Here is a 19,626-nt window from a genome sequence, read left to right on the forward strand (position 1 = left end):
CCATAGAAAACCATGATTAACACAGAATAATCTTTAAAAAAATGACTTGCAGCAAATTTTTATTCAGATACAGAATTTCTCCTTGTTGCAGAATCAAAGGTGTGAATGTTTTAAATTAGTGGGTTGTCCCTTTGAATGCATTCAGTAAAGAGGATCTTATTACAGTAGTCCTCAACTTACAACAGTTCATTTAATGACCTTTTGAAGTTACAACACTGAAAAAGGTGACTTATGACCATTTTTCACACTTATGACCGTTGCAACAGCCCCATGGTGACGTGATTAAAATTCAGATGCTTGGCAACTGACTCATTTATGACAGTTGCAGTGTTCCGGGATCATTTTTGCGACCTTCTGACAAGCAAAGTCAATGGGAAAGAAGATTCACTTGGCAACCAGGTTACAAACTTAACAACTGCAGTGATTCACTTAATTGTGGCAAGAAAGGACCTAAAATGGAGCAAAATTCACTTAACAACTGTCTCACTTATTAACAGAAATTTTGGGCTCAATTGTGGTCATAAGTTGACCACAGGTCATATCTTTCTATAGAATTGGTTTCAAAATCAAAAGTGCTGTTACTATTAGAAGTAAAAATTCTGGTATTCCAATGGAATCTGCTTTCTTGTATCTTAAATTTATTTTTCATGATGTCTACTGTGGAAATTTAAGCAACAGGTCTTGACCTTCTTTGTGTATTCTTTCAGGTATTGAAATAATTGAATAATGGTGTTATACCTCTTGCTCTTCTGAAGGTTAAACATTCCAAATTCCTTCAATCTCTCTTTGTATGACTTCGTTTTTAGTCCCCAGTAATCCTTGTTTCCCTTATCTAGATCTGAACAGTGCAAAATAAAGTAGAACTTTTACTCTTCTTGTTTATTTCTGAAGTTCCAGCCTTTTTTTTTTGCTGCCACATAGCACTGCTGAATAGTTTTCAGCTTGATTATAAAACTGTTATTCCAAAATCTTTTTCACCTACCATTCATTACTAAACCAGGATTTCCTAACCATAATCCCAGCCCTGAGCATTTTATTCCTTTTTCCTAAGCAAGGAATTTTGTATTTATTTCTGTTAATTTTTTTTTCAGAGCTCTTTCTCTGATCACGTTTTCAATTTTATTTCTATTTTCCAGCCATTTAATTTTGTGTCATCTGCAAATCTAATCAACATTTCTTCTATTTCATTGGGCAATGAATAAAAATGTTGTACAGGACTGAATCTTGTGGTGCCCCACTTGATACCTTCCATTTTGATGAGAGCACCATTTGAGTATATTTTTCAGACCAGCCATTCATTTAATTGTAATCTCATGTTTGGCAGCTTCTCCTTTTCTTTTGCCAGATGCTCAGAGTCTATTTCTTTTCTGCAGCCTGAAAAATATTTCAGAGCTCCAGCTGTGCAGATCATCATCTCTGTCCCTTGTTCCTACTTGTCCACTAGATTGGCCTCTTTAATTGTTTTTCTTTCTTATGCAGTGATGTTTTCCCATTTTTCAATATTAGAGGTTTCCATTCTGTCTATTCTAGCATGTCCTTTGTGTTATATACTTACTTACCGTATTTTTCAGAGTATAAGACACACCTTTTTACCCCCAGAAAGAGGGTGAAAATCTGAGTGTGTCTTATAGTCCAAAACATATGGTATGTTACCTGCTATGAATTGGTGGCATATAAATTAATTCAAATCAATAAATAAGTTTACTCTTTACATGAAGTGTGGTCACTTGTTTGCTATAGGTTAGCACTTGTTAAATACAGGTAGTCCTCCACTTACAACAGTTCATTTAGTGACTGTTCAAAGTTACAACAGCACTGAAAAAAATGATTTATGACTGTTTTTCACACTTGCGACCGTTGCAGCATCCCCATGGTGACATGATTAAAATTAAGATGCTTGCAAACTAGCTCACATTTATGACCATTGTACTGTAACCTTTTGTGAAATTCAGAAAATACAGATCACAATACACTTTTTGTGACCTTCTGACAAGCGGAGTCAATGTGGAAACCAGATCCCTTAACTTATTGTTATGTTGTAAATTAACAACTAACAATAACTTAGTTGTTGCTAATGTAACAACTGCAGTGGTTCACTTAACAATTGTGGCAAGAAATCTCGCTGTTTGAGGAAGTTGCATAACATTCTCAGAGACTCTTCCCATCCTGCTTACAATTTTTTTGGACTGTTGCCTTCTGGCAGAAGATACAGAGCAATTAAAATTCGGACCACACGTTTTCAGAATAGTTTTTATCCCAGAGCTATAATTGCACTCAACAATGAACTAAAGGGCCACCGTCAGTGAGCTGTTGGACAGCATTACTTGGTCTGTTGTGTGGATGTTTGGGTGGTTTAGGGGTGGGGAATTTGTGGAGGGTGGGTGGGGGTTTTGGGGATTGTTATGTGTGTTGGACCTGGTCTTTGGGTGTTAAGTGAATTTCATTGTATGGGTATACTTGTGTATACACGTACAATGACAATAAAGTTATTATTATTAAAAGTCATAAAATGTGGCAAAATTCACTTAACAAATGTCTCACTTGGCAACAAAAAATGTGGGCTCAATTATGATAGTAAGTTGAGGACTACCTATATATTTGATTGTTTTCAGTCAGAAGCCCAAGGCCAAAAGTGTTGCAAGTTTCTACTGCAGACTCTACCTTTTCATCTGTATTTTTGTTTTTCACTGCCAGCAGAAAGCTATTTTCCCTTTTTCTTTTCTGATTAGGCAAGGTCACTCTGTTGATTTGATGACAAACATGAAGTTGCCTACCATTTTCCTTATGTGCTGTCAGGGGAAAAAAAATCATGGCAAATCAGTTATAAAAATGAAGGACAGAAGGGCAAGCATGGTGAAAAGAGGGGAGCAAAATAGTCTGTTACATTAAACATCAAAGATAACCCTATGTAAGAGATCTCAGATAATGGGTTATTCTTGAGTCACATCAGTTGCTGAAATTCTTTGATTATGGTGTCCCTTCTTCATTAACTAATACTTCTCTTGACTTTCTCGTGAACTTGCCTAAGTGGTTCATTACTATCTGGAAGATGAAGCTTGATAGTAAACAAAACAGATTGTAATAGAACAGAGTATATATTTATGCAGGCTCTAAAATGTATATTTTTCCTTAATTATCTCTGCTGCCATTTCCTTGTTAACCTAGGCATCAAATTTTAGCCCCTGGGTTGGGTTTGCTGTATGTTTTATGCCATTCAAGTCAATGATGCTCAAGGAGCAAACAATTACGATAAATTATATGTAAGTTATATGGTCAGTAGTCTAATCTTTCTTTAATATGTATTTTAATCCTTGTTTTCATATATCAAAATAATTTTCTATTCTCTCTGAATTGCAGCTAGAATTAACTTTCAGCTACTTGGAAATCCAAGGAATCACTTGCAATAAACCAGGCCAGGTAAATATTTAGTTACAAATAGACACAGAATTTCATAATCCCAGAATATTTTATTCAGCTTGTTGGTTCTTCTACACAGCTTTATCCTTCAGATGAACTGAATTAGTGATATGAAAGAAATCATATGGATTATGTTGAGAGGAATATTCATAAGAAGTTAAATTTCTGCAGTATAGATATAACAAATTAGATTTTGGTTACACAAAAAGTAATGTTTCCCTTCATAAGAAAAAATGACCAATTCGAATATAGTTGTAGCCTCCATGTTCAAATAAGGCAGGGGTGTCAAACTCAATTTCATTGAGGGCCAGATCAGGGTTGTGTTTGACCCCGGGGGCCAGGGTGGGCATGGCCAGCTTGACATCACTTGTGTCGGGGGTGCCTGTAGTGGTCTGAGTGTTCTGTCAGCGAAAACAGGCTTCTGAGCTCCGTTTCTGGCTGCCATGGCTTCCTGCAAACCTCTGTCAGCGAAAACAGAGCTGAGGAGGGTCGCCCGTGAACTCTGTTTTTGGCTGTGACGGTGTCCTGCCAAAATGGAGCTCCATTTTTGCTGGCAGAGGCACCGCGGGCCAGTCCTTTGCTGTTTCCAGGGCGGTCCTACAGGCCAGATCTAAGCACCCCGCAGGCCGGATCCCGCCCCCAGGTCTTCAGTTTGACACCCCTGAAATAAGGTATTAAAAATGCTGTGAATGTAAAACATAAAAAATATTATATGATAATTAAAAAGAGAGGAAGGCAGCAAAAGTCCATTCTGCTCTTTGCAAAACTTTTTTTAAACAGCCATGGTTTTGTATTTGGTTTATCTGGGGCTTATTTTATGCATCTGCATCTTCTTACTAAAAACCATGATTGGGGTGCAATATTTAAGAATGTTTTTGTGCCCAAACCTCAGGCTTCCATAAATTCTTAATTTACTTATTTGGATAGCCTTTTAATATTCTTGATCACAACTGTCTGTGGCTTAATATTACTGTACATATGAGCTAGGTAAACCTGGGCTTCACAAACCACAACTAAAAAAAACAGAAAACGCAAGAAATTAATCAATAGAAGATATCAAGAAGATACCTTTGTGTTTCAGTCAGGGGTCTCCAAACTTGGCAACTTTAAGACTTGTGGACTTCAACTCCCAGAATTCCTCAGTCAAAATTTCCCAGCAAGCCATGGGAGTTGAAATTCACAAGTCTTAAACTTGCCAAATTTGGAAACCCCTGGTTCAAGTTGATACTTCAGTGTAGTAATGATACGATCTTACATGTTTAATGGACATCAACTGGATATATCTATAAGAGCAAATTACTTACAACGTTTTCTTAAATTCAGAAGGGATGTTCCTGAAATATTTACTTCATAGGGAAGCATTTCCTCTTCCATCTCCTTTAGGAGTGGGAGGCCATACTGAGGTTTGGGACAGATTTCCATATTTTCTGTTGTCCTGAGATGACCCAAGAGTTCATTGCAGCCTTCCCCATTTCATTCCGTTTTCAAAGTATAAGCAATTTTGATCTGTGAGCATTTTTCTCTTTCAAATATATGGAGATGGGTTTCTGCACCACCCTTCCTTCATAGACTCCCAACACTATGGCTGTGCTCCAGAAGCATAAATATCATATCTGTCTGCGAATTTGTAAAGCAGCTAAACCTTTCACATGGCAGCTGAGAGATCCATCATGTGGTTCCAAGGGGGAAAAGTGCTGCTTTAAAGAGCAGCAGACAGATGCTCAGTTCATACTCATGTATGTTCCAAAGCCATTTTTTTTGGAATCAAAATCCAGGGTACTGCACAGGGCATATAAATGCACAGATCCTTTGTGATGTCCTGCCATTGTAAAAAAGATTCAGAGAAAACAGTGATGCAAGTTGTTGGAAAAGCCACTTACAGAATGTGTAAATCAGAGACCTTACAATAACCAGTTTATTCAAATATTTATGCATCCTCATAATATCAGGAGCTATTAAACTGCAGTTTTTCCATGGATTAGAGTGGGGCAGAAAACAGATTCTGGCCTGACCTAGCAGATCATATAGCTGCCTGTGTATTGCATCAGCAGTCCTTCCTCTTTTCAGAAAGATAAACATAGATTCTAACTGATTTTGAATGCACTGTTTTTAGTTATTCACTATTGATGTATTTGTAATTTTTAAGGATTAGATAAAGATTATATAAAAGGTTACCTCAAGTCTCTCCCCGTTTTTTTATGCAGCTGATTATAGAAACCGAAAAATGCAACATTTCTATGAAATTAACTTCATCTGAAGATGTGCATGAAGTGTTGGCACATATTGGAACATGCCTTAGGAGAATATTCCCTGGTCTGTCTCCAGTGTAGGTACATCTTGGTGTAAATGTTTAGCAAAATAGACTCCACCTCTCTCTCTCTTTTTCTCTCACCTGTTGTATTTGGATGTATCAGTGATGCTGATTTGTCTTTTCCACATTTCTAGATACTTCTTTGAGAATATTTATTAAATTTATCCAAGGGAGATAGAATGGAGTGGGTTTCCTTACATTTTTTATCAACCCAGTGGACTGTGGGACAACATAGAGCAAGTTATTTTTTGTTATAATATACCAGATGTGTTGACTCAAACCACTTAAAAGTGGTAGAACAGGCTATGCAGCATTTTAGATTCAAATAGAAAAGGGTATTTTGTAGCATGGAGAGGGGCACTTGTGTAATTTATTTATTTATTTGTTCAACTTGTATGCCGCCTTTCTCCAAAGACTCAAGGCGGCATACAAGTTGAACAAATATCTGTTAACTATTTTTTAAAGCAACTGCATCTTTTCCCAAAATTGTGTTGTTATCCTCCATAAGTGCATCATTTTTTCAGAAAAAAAGGTGTTTGCTTTAAACAAGTAGTGGCAAGTACTATGTACAATTCAAAGCATTTTTTTCCTTTCAAATCCAAAGCACTGCACAATCCGTATGAAAACTTAATAGACTTAATATTGGGAGTGGGATATAATATCTATCCAGGGAACAACTGACATTCTCCAGTTATCCAGCTATTATAGTTGCTGCTATTTGTTGGCTATCATTACAATACCTTCTTTGGCAGCTTCTGGTGGTGATCTTAAGAGTTTAGAAAGATATTTTGAGTTTTCAAAAATATCAATGCAGTTTCAGTGAAGATTTTAAGAGTTCGTTATGTGTAATCTTAATTACTAGATGTTTCATTTTATTATAGCCAGAAAATAAACAATGTCAAATAGCTTTTTTAAAGAATCAGATGTAACCTTATAGTATGATAATTGCAAATGTTATAGAGATGAGATCACAGAGATTGCAATATAGCTTTGCAGAGTGCTTTGAGATTTATAAGGATAAAATATATAGAGTTGAGTTAGTTCTTAAATCTAACAGAATTTCAACATTTATGTTAGCTAAGGGATAATTCTTTCAAATTTGAGATGTGGGACACAATCCCAATGGAAACCTGCAGTTGAAGTACATAAGTATGAAATAGCAAACTACATTTTGATGAGTTCTAATTCATGTGTGCATTTACTTCTGGCTTCTAGGAGAATAATGAAGAAAGTAATTATGGAGCCCCCAGACAGGCTGACTAATCTGCAGACTCTATGGGACAGTCAAACTGTAGGAGAATTAGGCCCATGTGGTGAGTGTGTGCTTTTTCATATGAAATACGGAGTTTCTGGCATCACCAGTACACGGAAGCTTAGCTCTATTTTTGATGTAGAGTTTGCTTTTGGGGAAACATATAAATAGTCCTAAGGTGTAGTCAGAATGAAGAGCCATTTTGAGCAGTGTGGGAAGATGCTATTTTTATGCCATATCCTGCCTTGCTATATTATAGAGGAATGTGCTGTAGGTTCAGTTAGTTGCATATTGTGCTTGAGGATAGTGTACATGCCAAAGAGAGAGATAAAATCAGTTTACCATCAAGATACGTGTATCAGCTTTTAAGAATTATTCCCCACAGTGATAAATGGTTAGTGTTCTTTTTTGTTTGTTTTTAGGTGGTTTTTCTCAAATGTATGCATGCGTTTGTGACTGGCTGGGCTTTCCATATAGGGAAGAAGTACAGTGGGTAAGTATAGAAATAAGATTCGGGAAGCTTACTTGCAGCTACTGAGGCAAAAAGAAACCAAAAAGGCCTTAACTACAGCCTATCAATTATATAAGCAATTTTGTGCTAAGAAATTAAATAGTTTTTCTCTAAAATGTACTATGTTCTTTTTTATCTAACTAGGATGTTGATACCATTTATCTGACTCAAGATACCAGGGAATTAAATTTGCAAGACTTTAGCCATCTTGACCACAGGTAAATACGAAGATCCTGAATAAATGAAAGTGTATGCTAGTCATCTAATGTGAATATTATCTGTCCAGTAATAATCTTTTTATTTCATTGGATACTTACAGAAGAACCCTTTGTTCAGCAGGATTGTAACAGATGCGAAGGGCTCATCTTGCTCTAGGTTTTCATTACTTTGCAATTACGAGATGAGATATACATGAGTAGAAAATACTTTCATTCATACATTGGATGAGCACTGTTCCTTCTAATTGAAGCCTTTCATACTTTACGGAATGCAGTTTTATAAGGAGGGGGGTGGAGTTGCTCCTTGATTCAAATAGCTGACTTAAAGAAGAGCTTAAAAGCATCCAGTGTGGATCCTGACTATCTTTACTAATTGTGAACTATTGGTTCATTTGTAAAATACTGTTTAATTATATGTATTTTATTAGTCAGAAACAATATTGTAATAGAAAGGGGCTCATTGAAATTAAATACTTAAAATTGTATTGGAAATGAGTTGGAACTCTCTGAGATTTTCACATAGTCAGAAAAAAAGCTTCTTGTTCAAAGGAGCTAGTGAAATGTTAAAACATATTACCGATAGTCAATTAGTGACTGCCTTGTTTAGTGACCATTTGCAGTTAACGATAATGATGAAAAAGTAATTTTGAAACCAATCCTTGCTTTGTTGTGGTCAGCACAGAAATATTTAACATATTTAACATATGTTAAATGTTCATTCTATAAGTTCTTCATTCTTCACTTATAAAAGGAACAGTTTATTAGATTAAAAAGCTGTATATGAGATTAAATGAAATTTAAAAATACATTATAATTTGGTTGCTGAAAGGTAAAGAAGGCATTTATTTTGGTGAAGAATGAAATGTCGAAACTCAGGTCATCTTATGGTTCAGGAGTTAATGTGAGAGAAAAATGATAATAAAAAAAGTTCCTACAACCTCCCAAATCAGTTCTGTCTAGAAATTTTTGTTTCAATATATGATTTTTTTTCTTTCCTTAGGGATTTAATACCAATAGTTGCTGCCCTGGAATATAATCAGTGGTTTACAAAGCTTTCCTCTAAGGATCTAAAGTTAGTAAGTATTAGTATGCAGAATGACTGTATCTTGATTGTTTGGTGGAAATGTGTTGTGTAGAATATATAATTATTTTAGAAGAGTAGTTCAAGTCTTCTCACATTTCATGACCTGATAGCTTGGGGGTGGACAATTAACTATCCCAAGTGGCCAAATGAGAAACTGGGACTGTTGTGGAGGGCTGAACCAGTGTAACCTGATTTGATGTTCTCAAACTCCATTACCTCAACTCCTCAGGTAGCTTCAGGCAAGGGGTGAGAGCTTTCTCTCCTCGCCCGTCTACAGCCATGAAAGAGCACACGAGCTGGACCCGAGTTGGCTCCTTCTCCTGTTCCCTGCAGCACATTTAGTTACATTTGATTTATAATTTCCAATTAACTTCATGCAGGCTGGACAAAGACAGCCAAAGGCTGGATGTGGCCTGCAGGCAATAAAATACCTAGGTCTATGATAGACGCTATTGCACCAGGATTATCTATCCGAAAACTGCTTCTTTTAGATCTTCTAAACCTATTCTTTTATCATCAAATTATATCTAGCCACTGTGTCTTTTATTGGCCCTTTTCCCCCAAGGATCACAATCAATGGCAGTTGCTTTTTATTATTTGTACTGAGTATTTTAGCTTAACCTTTGATATTCATACTTCTAGCAAGCGGTCTTGCTTTACTTTATCCATTATTATAAATATACTGATGTTACACACAAACTGGCAAATGACTCTACTCAGTGATTTCATGTAGACATTGAATAGGAGGGGAGAGAGCTGAGTGAGAAATATCATTTTTGTTTGCTTATTGTATTTTGAGACATTTTTAACGATGCCAAAAAAATCAATCCAGAGTTCTTAAACACTATAGTCCTAATAAAAAGAACACAATGTAAGCAGGTCTGTTTGAGAAATAATTCTGCTGCAATTAAATTAATTAAGTTGTGCAAACATTACTAACAAACATTTAATCTTATCAAATATTTCAGAAGAGAATATTCCTTGTTTAAGCAGTCTGGAAATCACACAGCCTTTTAGAAGGAAATTGGTCTTCTAGTCTAGGAAAATTCAAAAAATATATATGTTCAAAAAAGTTATAGCAAAGTGTATTGTTGTTTCAGATGTCACTGAAATGTTTATAGTGAACTTATTTTGTTTAGATGGAGCTAACAGTTATATTTTACAAGTATGTGTGCATATTTAAAATTGAATGAATAGAATCAGAAGAATAATTTGTATTTTTATTTGGACTCTTAAGTAAGCTTACAGTAGGATTCTTCAAGCCACTACTCACATATATAACTTTGTAACACTGGGAAAAAAGTGTTCCAGTTTCTGCATTTTATTTATTTATTTATTTTATTTAATTTAATAATTTAATTTAATTTAATTTAATTTAATTTAATTTAATTTAATTTAAGTACCGCCCTACTCCCAAAGGACTCAGGGCGGTGAACAGCCAAATAGTAAAAACACATAAATACAAAATTTAAAAACAAAGTAAAATTGAATTAAACAAATTTGGCCCAAGACATATTAAAACCCCAATCGTTTAAAACCAAATTAAAATTTGCGTAATTTAAAAAGAGGGGAAAAAAATTAGGCCAGGCCCGCCTGGTGGAATAAAAAGGTCTTAAGAGCGCGGCGGAAGATGCGCAGATCCGGGATCCTCCGTATCTCCGGGGGGAGCTCGTTCCAGATAGTAGGTGCCTATAAATCTTAATTATTTAGCATTCTTAGAAGCTATAGGAGTAGTTCATAAAAAAATTTTGTGCAGGTTTCTGCCTGCACTTTATTCATTTTTAATTTTAAATAGAGCAGTTTTATATAGATAGTAGCATAAAGTTGGAGAATATTTGCAGAAGATTAAGTCTTACTAAACTTTAGATGCATTATGGCCTACATAGTCCAAAATCAAACTAAAGTACTAGAAGTCTAAATACATTAAAAATACATCTGGGCTTATATTTGTTTTGTAATGAACATAAGAACTTTCCTTACAACTGGTTACGATCATTGTTCTAATATGAATAAGGCAGAAGAAACAGTATATCAGTAAGTTTTACTGAGCTCTTCATGAACTTGCCAACATTTCTTGTTATTAAGCTGTTCTAGAAAAAATATGTGTGATATTTTTACCTCATATGGGCTACATCATTGCTGACAAAACTTGGTTCTTTGTGGTGTAGTAGGCGGCACCAAACTGAATTTGTAGAGTTTTGTGACTAGATCACTGCATTAACATGAATGAATTCATTGTCTGTAATTATCTGTAATTCATGCTGTGGTTTTCTTGCACCACTATTGAGACTTTCTGTATTATTCAGAGTGGTACAAAAAGAGGTACCACCTCACCAGCCTCTCAACTTCTTGTATTGCTAATACATTTCCTTTGATTCTTAATATTGCATCATTGTTCTTATGACAGTCCACTGATGTTTGTGAGCAGATCCTAAGAGTTGTGAGCAGATCCAATAGATTGGAAGAGCTAGTACTAGAGAATGCTGGTCTTAGGACGTAAGTCATTCTTTTTAATTAACCAACATTAACGTTTTTAATAAAGCCCAATAACATCAGAGGAAGCTGCAGTATTGTATTGTGTTTATTGAGGGTCAACAACATTAAAACTGAGTTGGCATATTTACCTATTGCAGTTATTTCCAATCATATTTGTACTGTGGACAGCTTTGTTATAATTGCAAACTATCTGAGGTTTATTTTTCACAAGTCATAGTATGCAGATATAACATAAGCATTACTACTTGTTATAGTTTTGTGGGTTACCCTTTTGGTTTATTCATACTAGAAATGTATATAGGGTTTGGCCTTTTAGAAAATAAATCTCTAATGGAATGGCTTACCCTTATGCCACTTAGGGTTGGTAGGGAGGAGCCATTATGTATATTCATAAAGAAGAATATTTGTAGCTCAGGATTGAAATCAGGGGTCCTTGGTGCTTAGTTTGGGTAATGAAATCTGCAAGAAAACTAAGCTCAGAGAGCACCAAGGGACTCCTCCCTCCCCATGAATTTATAACTTAATATAATTATTTGATAACGGCTTGACTGTGTGATTGTATTGAGGAAGGCCTATTTCTAAATAGTTGTACAAAATATGTGAAATTAAGATTATATCATAATTATTAAATGTCTGCAACATAGCTTTAAAATATACAACATTCATATAAGTACATATGTCTATAAATGAGATTAGCAATCTTAAAAGAAATTAATGGACAAATGCAACCTAGGCCAAGTGAGCTACTCCTTTGGAGAATCCATCTGATGTTTAAAATAAAATAAAAATATCATGTCTGTTTTAAATCACTCAATAATGTGTATTAGAGGTATGCAATGATTTGGCTCTAGAAAGATGCTTCAGAGTAATGGTGATGGGTGAATGAAGCATCTGGCGGCAAGTCTTCAAAGCAGTTGCATCTTGTACTGGAATCACATGAAATACTGCGAATTATTTCCAAACTGCTGTATAATTCTAATGTTTATTACCTCATCAAAAATGGTAGAAAACAGGATATTAAAACATGGCATCTTTCCTGCCCAATGTACATTTGTTTCTCTGCATACCTAGTGTAGCATCCCACATATAAATCAGTTGTTGCAACTAACACAATATATGTGCAAACCCATGTACTTGAATGTAATATTCTAAATATGCTCCTTAATTCAGCGTAACCTATAATCAGTTCATATTAAACTCATTAAAATGGTATAATGATATAATGCAAAATAAAGTACAATTTTTTATGGTTTTCTTTGTTTCTTAGAGATTTTGCACAGAAGTTGGCTAATGCTCTATCCCACAATCCCACCTCAGGACTTCATACAATTAATCTTGCTAACAACCCTCTAGAGGACAGAGGTACTGTAACACTTTCCTTTCCCGCTCATAATACAAGCCCAATAAGAGGATTAGTATTTTTCTTTCAGTTTTTCTTGAAATCAAATAATATTATGGATTCTATTACTGCATGGTAAATGCCTACAATTGTTAGTGAAAAACTTTTCCTCTTTTATATATCTATAATCACTTATGTTAGTTTGTTGACAGATGATGCTTACTAGATGGGACATGAATATCCATGGGAATAGAGGGAATTTATGTATGTTGTGTATGTTGTGATATAGTCTCCAATCCTTACATAACAGTTTTATATAGTTTTTATATTTTTATATTTTACTTGAACACCACCCAGAATCCCACTGTGAGGGAGATGAGCAGCTTTAAACTTGATAATTAAAACAACACTAAATATAGTAAAAAGTAATTACTCTGAAAATACGTTTTCACTTTTGATATGGGCCTCATTTTTATTCTTTTACAGGAGTATCTTCATTAAGTATTCAGTTTGCCAAACTACCAAAGGGGCTGATGCATTTAAATTTATCTAAAACCTCATTATCACCTAAAGGTATATAACAATTGGCTTAATTATAATGACATATATTTCTTTTTAAGCTCTATTATCTGAATATTTATTCATTTCATAGTTTTCCAAGGGTAAGATAAATAATAAACTTGAATGATGTCCTGCATCACATAACTGTTTTGTCTCTGGCAGCCAAAATTAGCTGCAACACATTTTCACCATTGGATTCCTTCTACTTGATATGTTTGACCGCTGGGCATGTTTGTATAATCTTGATATCAATGTCAGAATTTTACTAAACAAGTCCATAACAATTTGCTTCTTCTGTAACAGTAATAACTTGACTGGATTCATGGTGACTTCAGCATTTAAAAAGGCTTCATTGCTCAGACTCTGCCATTTCCAAAACCTGGCTATGGTGAATTCACTACATGCACCAAGACAGTGCACACTAAATTTCTTATTATAGTAACACCACCAGATCCTCCAATCTCTGCCAGGCCATTTGTTACCAAACTGTGATCTTAAGCAGTTAACCAAGGATGCATGATTACTCAGGCCACTTTATCTTGAGAAGTTTTCCAATTTGCTTCACTGATTCTTTCGCCACAAGATTTGACACTGCTGACTGGCCCAGTAAAGCTAGATTCTCCACTTCTACTCATCTGTTCCATACTGTTCTGTATTTCACATACATTTTTCTTCAGGATTCTTTTTGTCTGGCCTCTCAAGTTATTACAATTTAAATTACAGTTGAATCTTGCTTATCTTCTTTTTTCACCTCTGAGTTTTTTTCTAATTTGCGGCATCGTTATATCCATATCAAATTATCCAGACAAACATCTATTCAATAAACCATTGTTAAGTAGACACACCTTAATATGACATGTAAAAACAGTTAATGAACCATATGATTAGCTCTCTCTGCTAAATAACTTTCTTGGATTTATTCTTATTGATTTTTCCTACTCATCTAATTTGTTTGGTAACCTTTAGCCTGGATGCCTAATGGGACAGACTAGGTCAATTCAGTAGCTAGACGTTATTCCTATTGTTCTGTAATTAATCCTGAATAATTAAAGTCTTCACATTGTCCTCTAATTATTGTTTGACAACTCCATTTGTGATTCACACTTACTTTGAAGATCAATTGATATTAATACAGGTAGTCCTCAATTTACAACAATTCATTTAGTGACCGTTCGAAGTTACAACAGTGCTGGAAAAAGAGACTTATGACTGTTTTTCACATTTACAACATTTCAGCATCCTTGTAGTCAGATGATCAAAATTCAGATGCTTGGCAACTGATTCATATTTATGACAGTTGCAGGACTATGTGATCCTTTTTTTGCAACCTTTTGACAAACAAAGTCAGTGGGGAAGCCCAATTCACTTAACAATCATGTTACTAAATTAACAACTGCAGTGATTCGCTTAAGAATTGTGGCAAGCAAAGTTGTAAAATGGAGTAAAATTCACTTAACAAATGTTTCACTTAGCAACAGAAATTTTGGACTCTATTGTGGTTGTAAGTCGAAGAGTCCCTGTATTTGTACTTATGTGAGATTTAAAGGGGATGATTGTACAGAAATGATTGCTTCTTCTCAAAGCACTGTTAAAATAGTCCGATGTGAAGCAGCTATCCTTTGCTTTGCGAAACAAATACAAACCACGATTTGTTTCTATTAAGGTACAACGATATCATTTCCCTTCTGTGGGAGATTGGGAATTATATTATTTCACATAATTTTGGAGCTTCCTCTAGGATAGCTTTACTAATAGAGTTTTTTTAATGTTAATATTCTTTTGATGAGGTACAGAAAAAAAAATCAGTTTGGAAACTATACTTGCAGGAAATACACTAATTCATTAATGGACAAAGAAGCAATTTTGGTCATTTTGTTACAGGGGTGAACAGCCTTTCACAATCACTGAGTGCCAACCAGCTGTTAGCTACCACTCTCACCCACCTTGATCTCTCAGGAAATATTCTTCGAGGTGACGATCTTTCAGTAGGTGTTCTAATCTAATTTTTTATATATTAAGACCTTTTCCATCTAATTTTTGTAATAGTTGTAAAATTACAACTTCTAGAATTTCTACCAAGAATGGACATTTCAAGTTTGATAAAATGCTCTAGGTGAAGGACATAACTAAAGTGCATGCTAGCCAGAAAAGAAAAAAATATTCATTGCAGATGCAAATAAATGGTGCTCTTATTTGCTTTTGCAAATGTTTGACTTTAAATGTTAAGGGAACATTATGCTAGTTGACAGAAAGATGGATGATACAATATGACAATACAATTATTTCTTTTTTCTTTCTTTCATTATTGCTTTAGTAAAATAATATAAGGCAAAAAATTAAAAAACAAAGGTGCCTAATATTTTAATATAATACATAAAATTTTAATATTTAAATTTTTATTTTAATTAAAAATCATTAGATGAAAATTAAAGTGGATGGATTATTTAACATCAAGGTTATTGATCTTCCAAAATAAGCCATTTTGTAATGTCTTAATGCTAAAATATAAGTTATTTATCTACTGTTTTGAGTTCATAGAGTTAAGATAGAAGTTCAATAATAAGAAAGCTAAACCTATTTCTTTCTCTTTCGCACATCTAGTCCCTGTGTAATTTTTTGGCTCAGCCAAATGCCATAATTCATCTGGATTTATCAAATACAGAGTGTGCATTAGATATGGTAACATTTATTACTTTATTATAGAAAATCCCCACTTTTATATTCCAAATTGTTTTGTCTGCATACTTACTATTTTATTCCTTTCCAATTTAGATGTTTGGAGCACTTCTTCATGGCTGCCTTCAGCATCTTGCCATCCTAAATCTGTCAAGGACAGTTTTTTCACACAGGTTAGCATTCAAAATATTTTGCATGAACTTGATGCTATATGTAGAGTTCTTAGTGCTGTCTGAGTTTGGATTTTCTTGCAGATGTTTCTTTATCAAACTAGGTAACAGCATCAGTGCTATGAACAACACTGATAATGTTACCTAACTGAGATTCATCAACTTGAATCTTTTCAAATATATTAATTTCCTGCACTGATATGGCAGGCATGTCATGCAGTTTTCATACATAGCGAAGAGCCAAAAGGCTACGTGAAAAGTTGTGGTTTAAGTTTGTTTTCAGTTCATTCATCCAATTATGATCATTGATCCAGGTAAAAACCATGGTGGCGCAGTGGTTAGAATGTAGTACTGCAGGCTACCTCGGTTGACTGCTGGCTGACTGCAATTTGGCAGTTCGAATCCCACCAGGCTCAAGGTTGACTCAGCCTTCCATCCTTCAGAAGTCGGTAAAATGAGGACTCAGATTGTTGGGGGCAATGTGCTGACTCTGTAAACCACTTAGAGAGGACTGTAAAGCACTGTGAATCAGTACTCTGTATAAGTCTAAGTGCTATTGCTATTAAAAGTGGTTAATGAATGTTATTCAAGATTAGTATAAAATATATGTAGTTCTTTAATTTCTCTTATGTATAATTGCTATACAACTATGGATCCTTATGCTGACTTTAAAGGTCTTTTGAGTTTATGGAATATGACCCGGTTTTTTTTTTTAATCTTCTTCAAAGGAAGAGCAAAGAAATTCCCCCATCCTTCAAGCAATTTTTCAGCAGTTCACTTGCTTTAAAGCAAATCAACCTTTCAGGAACTAAACTTGCACCTGAGCCTCTAAAGTAAGCATTTTTTTTCTTTCAAGACTTTGTTTTATTTCATTGGGAAAATATTTTATGAAAACCTTACTGTGGTTAGGAAAATGACCCATATGTTTTGTGAGTTTGAGAATAGCTATTTGTCTCTCACATGGAGTAAATATCAGAAATGAAATATTCAGTATGAATTTGCTTTGACTTGACTTGATGTCCAATCTTCACTATCTGTAGGAGAAAGGGTTAAGAGCTATGTAGTCCTATATCTAGACTTGAATATAACAACTTAATACATTATACTAGGGGTGTCAAATTCACAGTGACACATTGTCATGTGACGTATCATGACTTTTTCCCCTTTGCTAAACCGAGAGTGGGTGTGACCAGCACGGGATGCATCCAGCTCGTGGACCACAAGTTTGACACGCCTGCATTATACCATTTGTGTAGCAAAAAAACTTTAATTCAGATTGAAAAACCCTATGGGATACTTTACAGCATGGATGTCCAATCTTTTGGCTTGCCTGGGCTTCATTGAGTGAAGAGTCTTGGGCTGCATATAAAATATATAATACAATTAATGTATACAAATCACGTAATAATATTAAAAAAATTTTGTAGGGCCACATTACTAGCTGTCCAGGGCTATGTGTTGACATGCCTATCTGTTTTTTTTATTTTTGCTTTATGAATTATAAAATTAGCAATTTTTCCATTTTATATTCTAAGTTGCTTGTTTTTTGAAATATTTGGATATTTTTGTAGTTAACAGTTGAAGTCTAATACACTTCGATGAACTTAATATTAAAATGTTTTGGCATTATTTAGAAGATAAGAGACATTGCAGAATGATGTTTTCATGGTATTTGTTTGTCATTATGTCGACATGTGAGACTCTGCTTAGTATGTTCCTCAATTTTCAAACCATAAAATAAAGAAGAAAATTTGGGTGCAGAGCGAAACTGGAGGTCCTGTGCATTTGAACCTCTCTAGCTCTCCATAGCATGGTTTGTCCTGAAAAAGCATAATTTATCTAGCATATCCAAATAAGGGATAATACACCAAATGACTATATTCTTAAAGAACAGCAATATAATTGAAATGACTTCTCTGATTTGCTGATTCAGTAAACTTTATAGCGGTATTCCATATAATTCCAATTTATTTTTCAGAGCTCTCTTACTTGGTCTTGCTTGTAATCAAAATTTGAAGGAGGTGTTTCTAGATCTGAGTAACTGTGAGGTAGGAAACATTTACAAATGGCATCCATGTCAAAATAATATTGCCCTCCTTAGATATATGATCCTTATACTTTGTACATGTCATCATGCTTAAAAAGTAATAAGTAGTCTTTAAAAGTACATTGAATTTGAAAAACCTGAATGTCTTTGATGCAAGTGCGTTGATGAAGAGCAACAAGACATGGCACTCTGTTCTGGAATAGGAAAGATTCAGATGGAAAATTTGATTCCATATGTAAATCTGCACTAAAAAAACAATTAGGTGTCTAAAATTTAAAATGTTCTCTGTTTTGTTTTAAATCAAAATCTTTCTTGCAGTTATTGGCCAGCATAAATCTGTTGTGTTTCTTGTATTCTTAAGTGTAAGGTCTCTTTAGGCTATTCTAAAACCTTACTTTTTATCACAGACGCAGTTAGTGTCTTCAGATAAAATGGCAAAATATACTTATCGAGGATTGCATACATATCAAACAGAAAGCACCGCAGCTCAGACTTCTCTGTCCAGACTCTCAGGATTTCATCACTGAAACATGCAAAAAAAATTATCTCAAATATATCCAGCAACAAACATCTAGCATACTAACTCTGAACCAAAGCTTCATTCCTTTGTATATTGTTGATTTTAATATATAAAATATTTTAGTTGCTCAGGGCTAACATTTTTTCTTTCTTTCTTTCTGCTTCCATTAGCTTGGTCACTGTGTAAGTACACATCATGGCTTAACTAGCAGCCTCTTAATTATTTACCCTTAAGCATCGCACTTCCTGCCTATCCATTACACAGTTTTTTCTTCCATGCCTTTAGCTGATAAATATCTGGATGCTGATATTTGGCCACAGCATAACAGGTTTAGAGTGAAATGGTCAAAAAACAGGTATGGTCAAAAGAATAGTTATAGTCACTTCCAGCTATTTCCTGTGATAAAACTGGAAAATATACCAATTTTTAAATTGCCTTTATCTAGAAATCCCTATGAAGCTGGGAATTCCCAAATGCATATGTACAGTTTTATTTATTTAAAAACGACAGGCTTTCATTGTTTAATATTCCAAAATGGAATTAAATTTTTGCAGAAAACACCATCATAATGTCAAAGAATCTGCAACAACTTTTGTAGTGTTCATTGTTAATCTAAATTATGAAAGAGTGACCTTTGGGGTTGGTTGTTCTCAATCTTCATCCTATCCTTTCTAGGTAGAAGATAGTATCATAATCTAACTATGCATTGGCACCTTATTTAATTTTTTTTAAATTCCCAACCTAATCAGCATTAGATTTCCTGTCATCTCTCATCCAAGTACTTACCAGATCTAACCCTGCATAGCTTTTTCAAGATCAGAGAAATGGGAAAGAGCTGGGAAGTTAAAGAGTGCAGTGGTGGTTAAAAGTTCTTGAATTTTCAATATTTCTACATAAAAATAGCCTAAAATGTGATCTGCTTTCCACACCTAAAAATTGGTAAAGAAAACCCAACTAAACAAATTAGTCAGAAACTGCACTTGTTCATTTATTCAGTGAGGAAAATTATACAAGCTAATGATTG

The 19,626-nt window shown here is 34.5% G+C and overlaps 1 protein-coding gene and 1 long non-coding RNA gene across 5 annotated transcripts in view; one reads left to right on the forward strand and one right to left on the reverse strand.

The window, feature by feature from the left end:
• CARMIL1 (capping protein regulator and myosin 1 linker 1) overlaps positions 1-19,626 on the forward strand; it is a 119,109-nt gene that overhangs the window by 56,096 nt on the left and 43,387 nt on the right. For all 4 annotated transcript variants that reach the window (XM_034429293.3, XM_060682073.2, XM_034429295.3 and 1 more), the window contains exons 4-17: positions 3,358-3,417; positions 5,622-5,743; positions 6,944-7,041; positions 7,403-7,473; positions 7,636-7,709; positions 8,710-8,785; positions 11,201-11,289; positions 12,557-12,651; positions 13,115-13,201; positions 15,071-15,174; positions 15,791-15,868; positions 15,962-16,038; positions 16,764-16,868; positions 18,014-18,083. In XM_034429293.3, the coding sequence (XP_034285184.2) occupies positions 3,358-3,417; positions 5,622-5,743; positions 6,944-7,041; positions 7,403-7,473; positions 7,636-7,709; positions 8,710-8,785; positions 11,201-11,289; positions 12,557-12,651; positions 13,115-13,201; positions 15,071-15,174; positions 15,791-15,868; positions 15,962-16,038; positions 16,764-16,868; positions 18,014-18,083 (1,206 nt within the window). The remainder of the gene's footprint in view (positions 1-3,357; positions 3,418-5,621; positions 5,744-6,943; positions 7,042-7,402; positions 7,474-7,635; positions 7,710-8,709; positions 8,786-11,200; positions 11,290-12,556; positions 12,652-13,114; positions 13,202-15,070; positions 15,175-15,790; positions 15,869-15,961; positions 16,039-16,763; positions 16,869-18,013; positions 18,084-19,626) is intronic.
• LOC117672558 (uncharacterized) lies at positions 13,924-18,564 on the reverse strand. Its single transcript, XR_015733328.1, has 4 exons — positions 18,478-18,564; positions 17,338-17,394; positions 15,939-16,012; positions 13,924-14,002 (listed from the first exon to the last, which is right to left on the reverse strand). It is a non-coding gene; the product is annotated as an uncharacterized LOC117672558 (long non-coding RNA).

The sequence above is a fragment of the Pantherophis guttatus genome, chromosome 3 (assembly GCF_059756535.1).
Source record: "Pantherophis guttatus breed Tessera chromosome 3, ASM5975653v1, whole genome shotgun sequence".
Taxonomy (NCBI): domain Eukaryota; kingdom Metazoa; phylum Chordata; class Lepidosauria; order Squamata; family Colubridae; genus Pantherophis; species Pantherophis guttatus.